Source organism: Accipiter gentilis, chromosome 12 (genome assembly GCF_929443795.1).
Source record: "Accipiter gentilis chromosome 12, bAccGen1.1, whole genome shotgun sequence".
Taxonomy (NCBI): domain Eukaryota; kingdom Metazoa; phylum Chordata; class Aves; order Accipitriformes; family Accipitridae; genus Astur; species Astur gentilis.
The window spans coordinates 23,350,297-23,368,074 of NC_064891.1; the positions used below are offsets into that span (position 1 = coordinate 23,350,297).

A 17,778-nucleotide genomic window follows, 5' to 3' on the forward strand; every position below is an offset into this window, starting at 1 on the left:
AGAGGCCTTAACAGGGCTACTCTCCTCCCAAAAGTAAGGAGCAGCTTGCTTGAGTATTTCTGCCAGGAGACAAGACAGAAAAAGAAGTCTGGGAGGTAGAAAAAGATACCAGGCAGCAGGCAGGAACAAGGATTTTGCATATAACCTATGAAAGACAAGCAGCTAAATCCGTACAACTAAACTAAGCTACTAGGAGAATAGGTCCAGGAGGATAAAAAGCAAATAGTGAGATAGGAAATTATTTGGAGCAATTAACGTGACCGTGTTTTAATTTTCTGGAACAGGAAAAACACTCTGAGGGAAGGGTCACTCTGTGTGAATCAGGGAAAGGACCTGCAGCAGTATCCACACCCACATTCACAGATGAGATAATAAACCTAGGAGTGGTGGGAAAAAGTGATCTGAAATACAATTTGCTCAGGTGATGATTTGAAACAAGATGCCCACTGAAGCACAGCCAGAATTGTGTAGACATTGCAGTTAAAGAATTAAAACAACGGAAAAATCTATTATAAGTTTTGCTATCATACTGTTTTCAAAATACTTTTGATAATTATTAAGAAAAGGTTTTGCCTTTTTGTTGTTGGTAGATGAATGATGGAGTAACATCATCAAAATTATTGCATATCCAAACAGTCGCAGAAATAAATCAATATAAATGTCAAATAAGCAAAAAAATAGTTGAGAGGTTTCGCTATGTGTGAATTTGCTTTCATGATGGTGTAAAATGTTTTTCTGTACTCAAGAGAATGCTCATCACCAAATAAAAGGCACGCAATACTTGAAACCTTAGTACTTTTAGCTATATGAGATTCCACTAAAATTACTGTCATCATAAAACACCCACTTTTCTTTTTTCTGAGCCATAAAATACATATCTCCAAAACCTGATTTAGAATGACAATAGAGTTTATTAGCTATTAAGCACTTCTTCAGGATAATTCCATGTTAAACTTTTGAGATTATGCAGCTGCCAGAACTATAAAAAGGCTGCACATTTCCAATATTTTTGCCTAATCAAATTAAGAGACGAAACTATTAATATTCTGCTTACCTCCTAAATTCATTCCAGCTTGCAGACATTTCTGTAATCGACAGGCTGGGCAGTTCTTCCTCCGAATCTTATCAATTATGCAGTCATTCCTTCCCGCACACAGGTAATTGTGCTGTCCTGAATGAACCAAAACCAAAAGACATTATTAGAGGATGTATTTACATAATTCCAATTTGTTCTTCTGTTGTTTTGCAGTCATTTGGAGCTTCTTATTAATGCAGACATTCCCAATCCCATTCTTCAGCCTTCCTGATAATATTGGTGACTTGTCATGGGCCTTACTATGAGCATCTCTTCTGTTTAATCTGGGAAAGAGTTTTAGTGTGTCACTCACAAGATAGATCTCATTTCTTTTTTCTAAGTAGGACTGGAATTATTCCTTTTGCAAAAAACAATTGGTTTGAGCTTTTTCAAACTTTCTTACACGTGCCATATCAGAGAGCAGCCTGACAACTCTTAGTTTTGATACAAAACCAGGGGCCATTCTCATGCTAAACAAGTTCACAATCTAAAGCAGAAATGCAAAGTAGAACTTTCCCAATATACTCCACTCCCTTCTACCAGGTCACCGAGTGTTTGATTTCTGATTTAATCAGTTACCTTCTGTACAACAGAAGGTTTCTGAAGGGTTTACCAAAACAGGCTTAAATTGCGTATTATTTCAGTTCTGTAAAGCCCCACAGAAGCAATCCTGAGGAGACAGCAGGTATTTAACACACAACATTTAGCAGAAGGGAAATATATGGCAACCAGGGAAATAGGCTGGCATTTAACAACTTGGAGACTCAAAAGCCGTTTTGCTTCATGGGAGAAGCATAGGTAGAGCAAACGGATGCAGTGTATCAGATGAGGGTACTACCACATGGTCTGTTCAAAGTAAGGTACTTGAATTTGGTGTGGAAGAACAAAGGAAGCCATGAGGGGCTGGTGCAGCATGACAGGAGAAGCAAGAGGAGAAGATTATTTTAGCTGCCTCGATCCAGAGGTGGCACACGGGGATCTGGGGCAGTGAGAACCAATGGTTTGCAGCAGATGCGACAAAAAGCAATGCAGAGGGTTTCCAGGGGAAGGATGGAAGAAGAGGACACAGCATGCAGAAGTAAAACAGACTCTGAGGCAAGTTGCAGGATTTGCCATCACGCAAAGTTCAAGAAAACAGTCCTGTGTAAAATACAACAGCATGTTGCAGGCTTGCATAGTGGGTGCTGTAAAAACCACCGAGTTTCAGGGACAGGCATTTTAGGCATAAGGTAGGAAACTCTTTACTCTGTAAACTAAACACAAGTTTGTAACAAAGATGTCTAAAATGCAAGGTAGGGGGAAAAAAAAAAATTCAGATTGCAAATGCAATAACACCAACCAGCAACTAAGCAGAGACTCCTAAGCAGGTCCTGAATGAAGCAGGCGAGATGTACAGAAACCCAAGAGTTGTACAAATAATGTTAAAGTTGACGCCAATGACTGAAGCGAGCACTAGCCGTGGGTGGGGAGAGGAAGCCCGGGCAGGGCTCAGAAGCAGAGCTGCACTGAAACACGCGGGAGGCTGGCCCGTGCAGGGAGCAGGAACGAGGATGCGGGCTTGGTAAGGGGACAGACCTGCTGTAGGACAAGAGGTATAAAATACGTCTGCCAAGATATTTGCCACAATACACACACGCTTCCTCGGGGAAAGACAATGAGAATATTCATGGGACACAGGAGACCTGGCGTCTGTTTTGGGTTCTTTCAGGAATTTGCCTTAAAACTTCAGGGAAGTAATTTTCTATCTCTGCATCTGACTTCCCTTCACCCTTACCCAATGTTATCTATTTAGACAGTGAACTGAAGTTTAGGCTGTTCCTTGCATCTCTTCACTGAGCATCTCACACAAAGAGAACCAATCTTATTTGAGTAAGCGGTTACTGTAATATCACAAAGGTATCATCATTTAAATAATGCTTTAGATGTTTACACAAGAAGCAGATAGGCAAATAAGGGTTTTTATTAAGGGACCTTACTTAGCACTGCAACACAGATGAAAAACAATAAAACTTAGGCAAAATAATTCATGAATATGAGCTCATCATGTCAGGCATAAAATCAAGTTGTACAATATAGTGGCGGCACCAGTATCTATCAGCTGGTCTTTAAGTAGGCCTGCTAAACAATAAAAAGATAAAATTCTCAGCTAATCACAAAATGAAAACCTGCTTATCATACAATGTTTATTTTATGATGTGATCTAGACAAAAACCAGATACACAAGAGAAAAGTCAACTTAATTCCTATTTGCATTTTTGCTCTGTGCTGACTTGAGCACATCTCCTAAAGAAACATCACACAGACAGTATGAAAGTAAAATTAAAGCAGAAAACAAAAGTGTTTAAAATAAAGATATAAAGATGGTTTATATGCCCTTACAAGTACTGGTACACTATCTTTTTGTGGGGAGAGGGGAAAAATGGTTATTTTCTGCTAGGAATGCAAGTATGATTGCTCAGTGCTCATACAATGTCCTTTGTACATCACAGAGTACTGCAATGCCATTTTTAGGCTTCCACAGGCGGGTGCAGGCTATTAATATGACAAGTCAGCTCTAATGCTGCAAAATGAACCCCATTGCAGAATTACCCTGAAGGCAGTTTGCTCTACGAAACTGTACACCTGTTAAGTCAACATTTTTCACTACTGCTTTCAAAAGCTAATGGGTTTAATAAAAAGAGGTTAACATTTATGTACTCCAGGATAATTACTTGGGTCACATTCTTAAATATTGTGGAAATGTTTATTTGATTCAATCACTGTCACACTGTGACTTCAAAGAAATACTCCCACAATAGCAGAATACTTCCCTAAGTCACCCTTCAAAAGGTTTAGGTAGCCTGCAATTATTACTTTCTGGCCTATCTACTCTAGACCAAATAATTTCAGAAAACAGAATTTAGTAAAGGTTCATCAATTTTTTAATCATGCATCTCTGAATACTAACGTATGGTACAAAATCTGTAAGTAGTTTTTCTAGTAAGCAAGACAAAAGTCTTTCCAAAAAGCAAATGTCTTCTTGTATTTTTTAATTAAATAACCACAGTCATCTTAAAGCTTACATTAACGGAAGTAACATGAAAACCCATAAAACCCAGAATGGATCAGCCAGGCAAACCCTCTATGTAGAGTATAGCTATGAAATAACAATGAACAGTTCTCAGTTAGAAAGTTTATTATCTATGATGAAAAAAATGGCTTCAGATTTCCATGCAATCAAACGTGGTATGTTTCAAATAAAACCAATTTTGCAACATAAGTTAGTAAAGCAAATACACTGATAATGAATCAGTATCTTCCATTTGTGTAGCATGAGCCTCCGTCATGCCCCTCAGCTTCAGAATCAAAACAAAAACCTACACATCTGAAGCTAATGCAGCTCTGAAGACCTTCAGGGCTCTTCAAGATCTCAATGAGGTGATGGAGACCATCCTGCAAAGAGGCTGATGTTTTTGTGGTGCTAGATCTCTAATTCTTTTAAGATGCGTATCGATCTGCTTGTGTAGTTTGTGCTTAGCTTAATCCAGTTGTTCTTTTTATCCAGTTTAATCACCCACCCACAAGTGGGCTGGAAAGTGACAGAGTAGATATCGAATTCTCATCTCCCATATGCTAAATGCATTAAAATGAAAGTAATTTTTACATATGCCACCATTAAGTGCACTTACATGAGCTAATTCCTGTTCCATCTAAAATACAGAGTTACAAAAGATGCCAGGAAAATTTCCTGTTCAAAATAAATAATTAATAGGTACTACACAGTTACACACTAAGAAGAAATAGTGATCTGTCCTATTCACTGTAGAGCTAGAGGAGTATTTGAGTTTGCACTTTCCAGGTTATTGTGTCACTACATGCCACAGAATGACATATCCAAATGTACACACAAAAACACTTTAATGTTTCCAACTCTCTCACCTGCTAAGACTCTAATTCCCTGCTTTTATAGGCTTACAAAAGAAAACAAAAAGGCAGTAGTAATGAAATTCAGTATTCCCTCTTACCACATTTTCTTGAACAAGCAAAATTCAGCAGTAAAGGAAGGGATAAAAAAAGCTGTTCTTATTTGGCCTATGAATTACTGCCAAAATGAGGCTGCAGCAGAAGCTGTGCCTTTCCCCATTTTAAAACTCCAGCACAATGATTGAGCCACTGGTCCCAAAAACTGACTTGCTAAGATGAGCTCATGTAAGTGCGCAGAGCGCTGCTGCACTCTTCAAGGGGCAGTGATTCTTCCAGACATGTAAGGCTGCAATACAAACGGGGTATAGATATTTCTTGTCAGTAATATTTGTTACTGTCTAAGGCAAAATTAGAAAATTTTCAGGAATTTCTGAAATATTCCACTTTTTATCTTCCTCCTAAAAATTCTCTTTTTTTCCCCAGTTTTTGAAGTCTAAGTCAGGAACTGCAAAACATTAATGAGTCTTCTACATTACTGCTCTCTTGTTAAAATAGCAACTACTATGATCAAATGTTAAATTTTGTAGGGGGAAAAAAAAAAGTGTAGTGCAAGAGGATCCAAAGACTGTTTAATTCAAGCCCACTCATGGAAGCATGGTAAGACTAGCTCAGCAGTTCAGGCAGGTTTTGTTGTTTTGGGTTCTTTTTTTCTTTTTTTTTTTCCTCTCTCTAAATTTGTCTTAAAACCTTCTGAGGAAAGGTATTCTGCAACTTCCCTACCAGCCATGTGATTAGGCTAGTGATTAGCTAGCCTTGAAGCTATGTTTTTTCCCTTTGCACTTAACCCAAGCAGGAATATTTTGCAACTCAGAGATGTTAGCACTCCCCCTAAGACATACAGAGTAACAGATCGCCACCTTCTTACAACAATCTCATGCCTATCGAAAGATTTACATTCCCCATCTCTTTGCTAGACTAAACAGGTCCTGTTCTCTCAATCTTTCCTCATAGGTCATGTTTCCTAAACCTGTTGTCATTCCTCTTATTCTCCTCCAGCTGCTTTCATAAAACAGAGCACCCAAACCCGGGTGCATTTTTCTTGCTGAGTTTCACCACCACTAAGCCTGATAAAATGGTTACTTCCTGCACCTTGCACAGAGCAGCCCTGCTAATGCAATCCTGGACCAGATCTGGCTTTTGGCAATGGCATTAGGTTGTTGACTCACACTCGCTTGAGTGCCACTAACACCCAGCTCCTCTCCCGCAGCACCGCTGCCTTCCACGTGTTCTTCCCTGCTTTTACCTGGGCAGCCAACTCTCTTTTTCCCTCTGCTAGAGCTACACGCCCACTGGAACATCCCCTGGGAAAGGTAAAGGAAAAGTCCAAAAGCCACTCCAGGTATGACATCTGACACCGGAGCATGCTTTGCGTCCCAAGACAAAGACATAATTGAGGAAGCCTCGCAAAAGGATGGGAAAGTGAGAAAATGGGAGCGGCAGCTAAGGACCAAACAAAGCAGAAGTAGTTTGGAAAAAACCTCAACTTTTACAATAGCGCCTCACTGAAGCACATCAAAATGCATGCAAAATGCACAAACTTTCCTTCTTCCTCCACAATGAGAATTAATACTTTGACTCATAGAATTGCAGGCAAAGTTGTCTTTTCTCCCGGCAGGCTGCGAGAACAGCCAAGCATTCTTCCAGGGTTTGAGGAGAGAGGAGCTGGAAGCCACCTCCAGCCATCCCTTGCAGATCTGCACATCGAAGCTAGGATCCCTTTTGCAACATCTGGGCTGGAATAAGGGCTTAGAATTCTCCATATTTCCCAAGTGGGAAGATTATCTCCACAATAACAATGGTATGTGTAAAAGCCTTACAGCTTGGAGTACCTATTGACACCTGCTCAAGCAGGTGTGTATAGATGTTAAACACTATTACCTAGGCATCCTTAGTGCACGGAACTCCTCTAAAGATCCTCCTGCTGCTCCTATCAGTATTTACCAGCATAACCACCCATTTTACTGAAGTTAGTCCTGATAACACTTGTTTATGAGGGGGAGAAAAAAAATCTGGGTTGAACGGCTGTAATTCTACACTAAGTTTCCCTCAATTTCATAAATGTTATTTACTGCTCAACTCTGTCCCTTCCCTTTACCCAGCAGCCTGTCAGATTGCATGAGCCCAACCCCTGCAAGCCTTTGACCTGGGCTACAGACCTTCCCTGCTGAAGGAAGGTCAAAGAAAACACGCTGCAGAAAATCATCAGGATTTTCTAAGGGAGGCCTCTCACCTCAAGAATATCTGGTCAGCAAACAGAACTCAATACCAGGTTTTTCTGCTTTCTGGTATAGCCTTAATTAAGGGCTTTGCCTTCTACAGCAAGAAATCACATAATCTGCACATCCTAACCTCTCGTTTGTGCTCACTGAGCTATGTGATGTGTTCCTTTCATTCAGCTCCGAAACCTTCACAGATTTCGTGAAACAGATGTTATCTCTGTAATCCATATAAGCTTTTTTAATTAATAAAAATAAACTATTTCTACCTTTCCATGTCCAGTATATAAATAAAATTACTGCTAAGACTTGTCACAATGATTTTGCACATTTGGGAAAAGATCTTCTGTTTGACAGGACTTATATCACACTATCAAGAAAGAACCTGCATATACCTGAGGTTTTGATTTCACCATCTGCAGTAGGTAGGTAGGTACTCTCAAATAAATCAGCACAATAAGTATGATGATGAATGTCTTTCAAAATTTCAGTTTCACAGAGCCTCTATTTCTTGCAATTAAAAAAAAAAAAAAAAAGGAAAATGTCTGCTATTCAGTGGAAATCAGAATCAGAACTGCATTTTCATTTAAAAGGTCCATTTGTTACACAGTTGAGGGCTTTTTTTTTTTTTTGTTAGCAGTTGACAACTGCCCAGCAACAGCAGCCTATGTTTGCAGTCACTATTTTAGGCTACATCACATGTCAATTACATAACCTTGTTTTACTGCTCTTGAACTGGTTCGAACAACCTGGGAAACAGATTAGGGCAGTCCCTCCCAGCCGGCCATCCGCATGCAACGGCAGGACCTGTCCCCCTGACGCAGCTCCAAAGGCTGCAGCCACAGCGAGTCCCTCTCTCCATAACTAGTTACTTATTGCTAGACCCACCTGAGACATTTGATAATTAACTTCCTCAGCTCTGTTTAAACCAGTCCAGTCTGACCATGGTAAACCAATAAACTTGATTCCTCACGCTGAGATTTATGTGTAATGCAGAATAAGCTTATAAATGCCACAGACAAGGTACAGAACTTAGATATGAATATTGCCCCTTCATTTTATATAGCGAATGCTCAGGGTTTGTTATTTTAGATATCAAATCTCAGGGTTTCCTAAAATTCAGTCTAACTTCAAGGTCTATCTCCCTTATTACTCTACAGCTTTACTCATCTGACCGTATCTTTCCCATACAATATGCTTTTTGGCTGCAGACAAAGGCTGTACCTGCCAATCACTCAAAATGATAATATCTATCTATTATTAACATTATTACAGAGTGTGCTTATAGCATAGGTATAGTCTAAATCCTTCTCTGAAGCAAGAATTTAGAGCTTTCCCTCCTTTATGATAGAGACAATTAAAATTTGTTTTGGTTTTGGCAAAATATTTACAACATCTGGCATATTTCCTGCTTGCTTCTCATTCTCAATTACCTTCTGCTACTTCTAGATCCCAAGACATCTTTCAGTTTCTTTACTCTTTTGTATTACTGGATTAATTTATCTACCACTTTTTACTGTATTTTTGTAAGTCTCCTTCCTTTCTACTCCCCCTCTCCGTTTTCTTTCCTTCAATAAAATTTATTTTCTAATCTTCCTCTTTACCTACTTTCATCTTCAGTCTTTCAGCCCTCTCCTGTTCCACAACTCTTTCTTCAATCTTCTCATTTACATTCTAAATGTATTATTTCCTCCATTCAGCCAGTAACCGGTGATTTCATAGGGTGCATCTACACTGCGGTCAGAGGTCTGGCTACAGCTCAGTTCATATACCCAAGCAAAGTATACTAAAACTACCTGGGACATGGATAAAAACATAGTCTCAACAGCATCATGTTCTGCAGGGTGTAGAAAACCTAGCTAGAGCTCTTTTAAAAGCACAGGCACATCAGTTGGTGCTCAAATAGTGAGGATAGTCTATGACCTTCTGCAGCACAGTATTTTTCTAAATTTTCTATGTGCTTTAAACCTTGTGTTTAACTGCTATGTAATTATAACATGTCGTAATTAAAACAGTGTTGACAAAAACATTCTCAAATCGAGCGTGTTGGCCTGTGATCACCTGATCTTCTTCCCCTGTCTAATCCGAAATACGCCTCCGATTCTTACTCAGTATCCCAGAGAAAGAGCTGCAGGTTGTCCTTAGGTGGCGATTACGTCGTGAACAATAACTTAATGCTCTGCACATTAACTACTGCACTTGTTTCCTCCAGAAAGCCAAAGTTTGAAACCACAGATGAACTACCAGCCCTTCCTCCAACGGTGACTACAGATATAAAGCTGCTTCCCCTTTTTTCTGGAAGTGAAGCTCGGAGGGCTGCGTCCCCTGATACTTTATATGTGAAAGTTTTCAAATTGCCATGTTATTATGCACTCCCTACGCATGTGTAAGAGCACAGACTCCAATGCTCTGCCAATTTTCGACACAGAGAGCATCTCCAGCTCCTCCACCTTCCCAGGAAACCTGCTTCCACACTGGGCTGAGACCAGGTTAACAAAAACAATTGCTACAGTCTGGTGATCCTGGCAAAGGACACGAGAAGTTATAAAAATGGTTCTCACTCACTATTTTAAGCAGACTGAAAGGGCACCGATGAGAGGGATCAAGGAGAGAGAGGAAATTTGGCAGGGGAGCACGGGATGTAGCCCAAAAGAGGCTACTATTTTCTGCAGGAGAAACCATCCGGCAGGGATGAAACCTGTTAACAACAGTGAGACAAGTGAGCAAGAAAATATACGTAAATCTCTCATATTTGAGGTACATTTGGGCATTTTCCTCTGCCATGCCTAAAACATGCTGCAGAGTTTTGAAAGCCTCTCCAAGCCTGTGCCTGGTGCTCCAGCCGTCCCATTATCCAGAGGGACTGAGCCACCAACACAAGATATGCCCCAAACTGGTACTGAAACCATCCCCAGGGCTCCCACTGTCATCTCCACAAAAAAGGCAGAGTTCGTACCAACCAGCCACAACAACAGTCGGTCACGGAGGACAGCTGGGGCCTCCTGAAATCCACAGGAGCTATGAAAGCTTTCGGTTCAGTGTGTTAGAAGTCTGAACACAGCCACGTGACTGACTGCGGTAATTCCCTTTTCATGTGGTCAAAGAAATGCTGAATGATACTAGATAGCACAGAAAAGGAATAGGAAAAGTATCTGATCTTTGCAAAGCATTTCCGATTCCGTGAAATCACAAAGCGTTGGAAATCTGTTTAGGAGGAAAATCAAGGAAAAATATCTAGAAACACCAAAATAATCCTGTTGTCAAGCTAAATTTTGTTTCTGTTTTGAAATTAGTTTTCAGTTCAATTGCTTTTGATTTTAGATTATAATGGATACAAAGAGTGAGAATTAGAGCTTTAGAGGATGTTGTTTTGACAAAATCACACATCTAATATTTTACAGCATTTTCTTTCACAGCAAGTTTCCAAATTTTCATTTTGGTTTAAGTTTTAGCTGAACACTAATTTTGAAATCTTTAGACACTGTTATCTGCAGAGTAGTACATATGATAGATTTATAAGAGATCATGTTGCATGCGCGATGCTTACTTCTGCTTTCCCATGCTAAAAATCTGATAAGGCATTCTTGACATACTACAAATTTCAATGCACTTTAGTGGAAAATTTCAGTGTACAAGAAATGGTCTAGTTGGACTGGAAAGACTTTTTAAATAAGCATCATGCAAAAATCTTAAACTGCAACTGAAATGTCCTTCCATTTTTCCTGATAAAAGTGGTCAGCCGCTGTGCTACATTTACATATGTGATGTAGTATCCTGCTCTACAGTTAGCTCGCTGTTACAACTGGATTTCAGGAAGTACACAGTGTAAAATAAGATTTGTGTGAAATATCAAGTTCGTTTAAGGGAATGTTTGAGAGGGGGGGGTTGTATTCTGGAATATGGAACACTAATTGGTATTGTAAGGATTTCTAGCTGACTGTATGGCTCCCTAAGCCATGCTCCTTCAATGAATACTGAAAACATTCACCTCCATAAAAACATTCATATTTGTAAGCATATATGGGGCTGAAGCCTGTTAACCTCTAGTCACTATTCCAAACCGCTTAGTCTGCCTCACTACCCTACTGATACATTCAGGCATGTATCAAACTGTCTTTGTAGTAACCATATGGAACAGGCAAACTAAGAGAGAACTTGTATTCTCATAGGACAGACAGAAAAATCAAGGCATACAGCATTAATTCTGTGTTTTGCAACTCCATTTTACAATTTGTAATTCTGGGCTGACTCCTTCAATGAGATGCATGCTATTTATATAAGATATTACTAGAAAAATGGGAAGTTTCTTTCACAAACTAAAACTTTTCCCAACTCTTGATCTCAGTGAAAATGTTCTGTTAACTACTTTTTTTTTTTTTTTAAAGTAGCTACCCTTTGGTTTTTGCAAACATTTTGAAGTTCAAGTCTGCTGTGTTCTTGCATTTAGCATGCTCAGCAGATCATAAATTTTATTCTGTGTGAATGACACATTATCTTCAAAGCATATTTTTCTCTTGCATTTTTCATGTACAGTTTACTACAGCTCAGACTGGAAATATGCTAAATTCACAATAATGAATATTATTATGAATAATAGTGACAATTTAAAATATTGTCAGCACATACATTGACAAATCTTTTCCTCTGGAACCCTGGTCAGTAATAATTTTCTTTTAAAGGCTGTAAGCAATACCATCACAACAGAGCCTTTTAGCACAATCTCTTGAGATCCCAAACACCGAAAAGTTGACCAAAGCAATATTAGATGCTCACCAAAGTGAACGTAAAAGTTTTCTGTATTTTTCTGCTGGCTTTTTAAAAAGGAGTCTGTTTTACCCTTTGAAATATGTACATGCCTGCCTATTTATTTTCTTTGTTTTTCTCTGCATGTATTTATTTTTGTCAGGAACTTCAGCTCTGTTAGTCCAGGTAAATCTGAAGAAACAGTCAGAAGAAAGAGGATGAGGGGAGAGATTTGACAATTATAATGAAATTCCATGGTATGTTTACTGTAAAAATACTGGAACAACCTAAACTAAAAACTCTAAATTAAGTAGCAGAAAGGGTACTACACCAATTACAATTGCTATTTTCACCTTTAAAGGGAGGAGTGGGCCTTTCCAAGTACCCCCCCTGAAGCAGGTGCAGAATTTCTAGGTTGCAGAGCCATAGATCCCAGTTCTCTCTACCCCCGAGTTCAGGTCAGACTTGCCAGGTAGCTGTGTCCACAGTCCTTGTTCACGAACCCCTGAACGGGACATCACAAGCCTCCCACACCCCTGGAAACAGCTACTGAATGCACCCTTTGCTTACTCATCCAACCTCAGGAGGCTGAGCAAAGTACCATGTAGCAGCAAACACACTGATGAATCGAAACTTCGTCTAATTATCCCAAATTTCATTGGAGATCTCCTCGCAAAAACGACACCCCCGTGGCCCCTTTCAGCCAGGCGTGCTGGATCCAACACCTCCAGCGTGGCACTGGCACAAGGATGACCTCAAAGCAAGAACAATGCTTGCCTTTCGGTGACAGCCATCATGCTAGGCACCGGACCCATGCCTTCGTTACCGCACCTTTTCACTAGGAATTGCAATTTGCTTTGCCACAGAAATAAATCAAGCGGTGATCTTTCACACTGGAATCATCCTACGTCTTGAACAACTAAAGCCATGGATGACTCAATCTGCATTTGGCATTTTCAACACCTATAAAGTTACCACTGGGAATTAAAAAAAAAAGTCATCTTTTAAAGCATACCAAATTTTTCAGACATATAATTCATATGTCAGAGACCTTGAAGGGATCAGGCCTTCCCTTCATTATAAGGGAATGGATATTTAGGTAAAAACAAATAGGTCAAATTTCAGCCCAAATGATGGTGGCCACTGAAAACAAAACTGAAAAGAGAGACATAGGACAACAGAAAAAAGTAATCTCAGGGCGTAAAAACAACATCACCAAGGCATAAATCAAATTATTCCATTCTACTTTCAAAGACCATTCTGCCTAATTGACGTAATTACTGTTTCAAAATTGCTTTGCTCAGTGAAAACTAAAGACCATTTACTATATAATATATATCCAGAATTCAGTCCTGAATTAGGGTAGCTGCTCCTTCATGGTAAGTATCCTCACCCCTTGCATTCAATACACTTAAGAAAAACAAAATAAAAAGCTCCTCAGTATTTTAACATTTAACTTCACAAGGGGCACGTTTGAACACTTTTTTTTTACAGTTCTAATTCAATTTTCATAATTGAAATTCTGGTAGTACTAAGCAGATTGAATTAATTTTAGTTTCCTGCAAGTAGCTATTTAATACACTCTCACGTGAACTGAAATGTCATTGCTTACAAGAAGAGTATGAGTGGCACCAAAACCCTTTGGGTTAACCTTCATAAAATACAGCAATTTTCTCGTTCAAGTTAGGCACTGCCAAAGCCCAATCTCTTCAGCAACAGCTAGAAGAGCTAGAGCTTACAAGAGAGGTCAGTGAAGCAAATGTTGATTGGGGGTGGTGGTCATTTAACGTAAAGCCATTGTACAAGCTTAACCTCAGTTTCATGTGGCTGACAATGTATTTTTGTGTTCCATAAATGGTGGGTTTCACTACCAGCATCAAACCCAATTGTTTTATCCTTGAAAAATGCTAGTGACTAAAGGCACAATTCTACTTGTCTGAAACATGTTTTGTAAGTAAAAGTGATAAAATTTGAATTAAAAAACCTGGAAATTTTAAAAAGGTCACTAACATCAAATACCTGATCTGCTTACTACTTATGCCAGATTTCAGCGTGATGTAGCGCACCCCAATTTATAATTATGAGAGGATAATCCAGTCCTATGCTTTTCCTAAAACATCCCAAATTTCCTAGCTCTCTTTTGCCATCTTCAGAAGCAACTTTGAAACTGCCAAGCACCAGCATTAAAAGCCTTCCTGAAAAGGTACACTTGTGTCTGAAAACACACAGAGAAAAGATCAAAATGAAAATTAAAAGCAGATGCACTTTATGTACTAAAAGGTTTTTCCACTTTGATAAGTGGATTATAATGAAGTGTGGCACCATGTTTCATACAATTTATTAATCCAGTCCCACTTATTTACACTCTGAAGCAGCATAATGATTTCAAAGTTGGAGCACAGCCAAAACTCACATGCAGAAATAATTAAGAAGTTATGTGGAAAGATTGGTAGTTGTTGGGTTTCGGGGGTTTTCCAAAGAGACAGACTGACGTTTAGTTAACCAGAAGACCAAAGGTAAGGTAGTTCTAACACAATACGAAGTGCGGAAGTGTACTAATTTTTGAAAGGGAATAGATGCTACGAGAAGATAACTGGACCCTGTTGTGCCCTGCCAATACAGCCCCTCTAAGCCTGGAGAAGCTGGTACAGATGACCTCTCTACGCTAGTGCTGATGCAACCAGGGAAATTCTGTTTTTTCCAGATGGCACCTATGCCCTGGTCTTGTGTTTACCCATCAGCGACATAGCTCGGCAAAAAATGGGAAGAGAATAAAACTCAAAATACTGTAGAAGCACAGAAGGCACAGGTTTCAGTAGGACAAAGAAAAGCTGGAAAGCAGACCGTGTAGGTTATGGTGGGGAGAGCGTATGACCAGATGACACCTCCACAAAGCTTCTCTGGCCTCTGAAAGAGGTACACAATCATCCCCATGGGTTTTCTTGGACTGCTTGAAGGTCCACAATTTCTCCTGCAATAGTGTTTTTGGCAAGGCAAAGCTGAAACTAGTCCAAGAGTACAAAGCCATTTATACCTGTACAAAGCAAGCAGAAGACTCTGCAGGATAGGAATGACAGTGCTGTACCTCTATTTTATCCAAGTTTAGATGTCTACATCATGTAAAAAGGGGAATCAGGCCATAAGTGTAGAAAATCCGCTACTTCTTTGCAGAAAAAAAATAGTGCTGGTCAGCAGTTCCCCCTGGGCACAGCATACTCCTTCTGCCTCTAGGAGCGTCCTTACCCCTCACATTTCCTAGGTAATGGTCCATGAAGATGTTGAACCACCCAGCAGATCAGGAATACTTACTTTAAAGGGTGAAGTACACAGATAGGGAAATACTGTTGGAGATGCGCTCATGTAGGAAATGTATTTTATTTATTCACTGATGCACAATGCCCAGTTCATTCTACCCACTACATTTCTCATTTACTAACCTCTCCCTCTCTATTCCACACATGAAAATACAGTAGGCAAGAAATCTAGAATCCAGTTCATTATTATTAATTGGGAAGATTTACTTGATGAGAGGACGTTATACCAATTCTGCCATTAACAATTTCTATAGCAAATTCCTACTGAGGATAAGCCACTGCCAAAGGCAGACAGTTTATCACACTGGGAAGATATCCTGTGGAGTATCAGAGGGACTACTGCTTATTTTGATCTTTTCATTGGAAGAAGGAAGAAAGGAGGAGTTGTCAGCATAAGCGTGGATAGAAAAATAATACAAAAGGTTGTAGAGAAATTAGAAGCAAAGAGAGGAAACAAGCAACAAAATTGCAGTTGGAAAAATGCTCCTGCACGTACCAAGGGAGTAATCCAAAATAAAGAGTTAAGAACAAAGCAAAATAACAAAGCAAAATTTAGAAAGCATCAACACCTAGGAATAAGAAAATAATCTGCATGTAAGAAGCAATGCAGCAGAGGACAACTAAGCACCAATAACACCTCTGGCTCCTTCTGTAGGAACATTACACAGCGGAGCAGGTTGGCATGGTGGTGCTGCTCTCTTTATGCATTTCTTTTGCAGCCACACCTGGAATATTGTATGCAGTTCAGGCACTTCATTACTGGAAGATATAAACAAACTGGAGGAAGTCCAGAGAAGTGGAACGGAAATGATTAGAAGCCGGAGGGAGTGATTTACCATGAAAATTTAAAGTAGCCCTTTACCTGCCTGTAACTTCTCTGATAATTAGAGACGGGAAATGGTAACAGCCTAGTTCAAGTCTCCAGTCACGTGCCTTAAGCCCTTTCCCCTTGGGCACTTAAGCATGTGCCTAGTTTTAAGAATAAAGGGTACACAAAGATTTTGACCTGATGAAGAGAATAAGATTAAGTGAGGAAAAAAAATTTAGGCTACATACCAGTGAAATCTTCCCAGGAACGAATTATGACTAACTGAGCTACCATAAAATATGGAGATTGTATTGCTTGAAATTTCACATTTTTATCGCTGATAATGGAAAGAGTTATTCACATCTAAAATTTATTTTCTGTAAGACAAAAGGACTATTCAAAATAAACAGTGCTACCCATGTACACAAGTCTTTGCCACAAGCATATAGCACCAAGTTACCCTACCCAGATAAAGAGACCTAACTAAGCAAACAATTTTACCCTGGACTGCATAGGCCAGGTGGAACAGTTCTGAAAAATGACAAATCCCAGCAGGAAAGTCACTGGATTCTCCTAGCTCCTCACACACCGGCATTGCTGGAAAGTGATTTTTAGGAAGGCAGCATTTTATGTAGCTGTTGAGCTGTCAGCAGGACTCTGCTGAAAGACACTTTAAAAGTCATGTAGACACTGCCAGAGTCTGATCTAGGGAACAGGTGATTACCATTCACACAGGTTTTGCATGCAATCTGGAAGAAAAAAAAAGAAAAAAACAAACAAAAAACCCCAACCAAAAAAAAGCAAAGCCCAGCTGCAGGCAGCCTGCAAACAAGCCTGCTGGGATGCAGCTCACTATATCATCACCAAACAATATTCCAGGCTAATAGCCATGTTTGGGCACACAGAATTCCTGAACCCCTCTACTGATAGGCGAGGCCTCCCAGAAATGTTATCTTAAAAGTAACCATGTGCCCCCACCCCAACCCCCTTCACCTGGCTTGTACTTAAAATCACTTCTTGATGCTCCAAAAAAGCAAAGTTCATAGTTCCACTCCAGAGAAATACCCTGTACAGATTTTTAGCTCATAAATAGTAAGACAACCCACACCCAAACTACAGAATGGGGAGACCTGGAACAAGAAAGAAGTCTGCAGCGTTTACTGGAAAGTCAGCATTTATTACTAAAATTGTGTTGGATATGCAAATCCGAATAGCATGCTAGCCTAGGCTTTTGTTTATGCAAGTAATGCAAGCTTTATGTTACAATTTCTGCAATATTTTTATAATTCAACATTTACCTGCAACCTACATTTAGATTTATGAGAACAAGATAAGAACTGGCACAAAGTCCACAGGTTTCAGCTTCAGTGTCTTGATTTTATATTGCAATTTTTTTATGGACTTTCTGCAGCACAGTTTTAAAGGTTTGGCAGAAGGTAAAATGACTGCATGGTTGATCACTGCTTTCACTACTTACAAGGTGGTATCTATAAGCCCGAGAGTCCTACTCCAGGGGCTTTTTTTCCCTTTCTTTGTATAGTATATGTCAAAATGAATCTGCAAATTGGATGAAATCTGTCAAAAACCAGATTATCATCAGTGGATCTTGTAGGACTACATATAGTTAAGGTTGCCTGACACTTCTCATTTTAAGACCTC

The 17,778-nt window shown here is 39.5% G+C and overlaps 1 protein-coding gene across 3 annotated transcripts in view; it reads right to left on the reverse strand.

The window, feature by feature from the left end:
• Positions 1–17,778, reverse strand: part of NR3C2 (nuclear receptor subfamily 3 group C member 2) — a 217,309-nt gene that overhangs the window by 58,024 nt on the left and 141,507 nt on the right. For all 3 annotated transcript variants that reach the window (XM_049815048.1, XM_049815047.1, XM_049815046.1), the window contains one exon: positions 1,055–1,171. In XM_049815048.1, the coding sequence (XP_049671005.1) occupies positions 1,055–1,171 (117 nt within the window). The remainder of the gene's footprint in view (positions 1–1,054; positions 1,172–17,778) is intronic.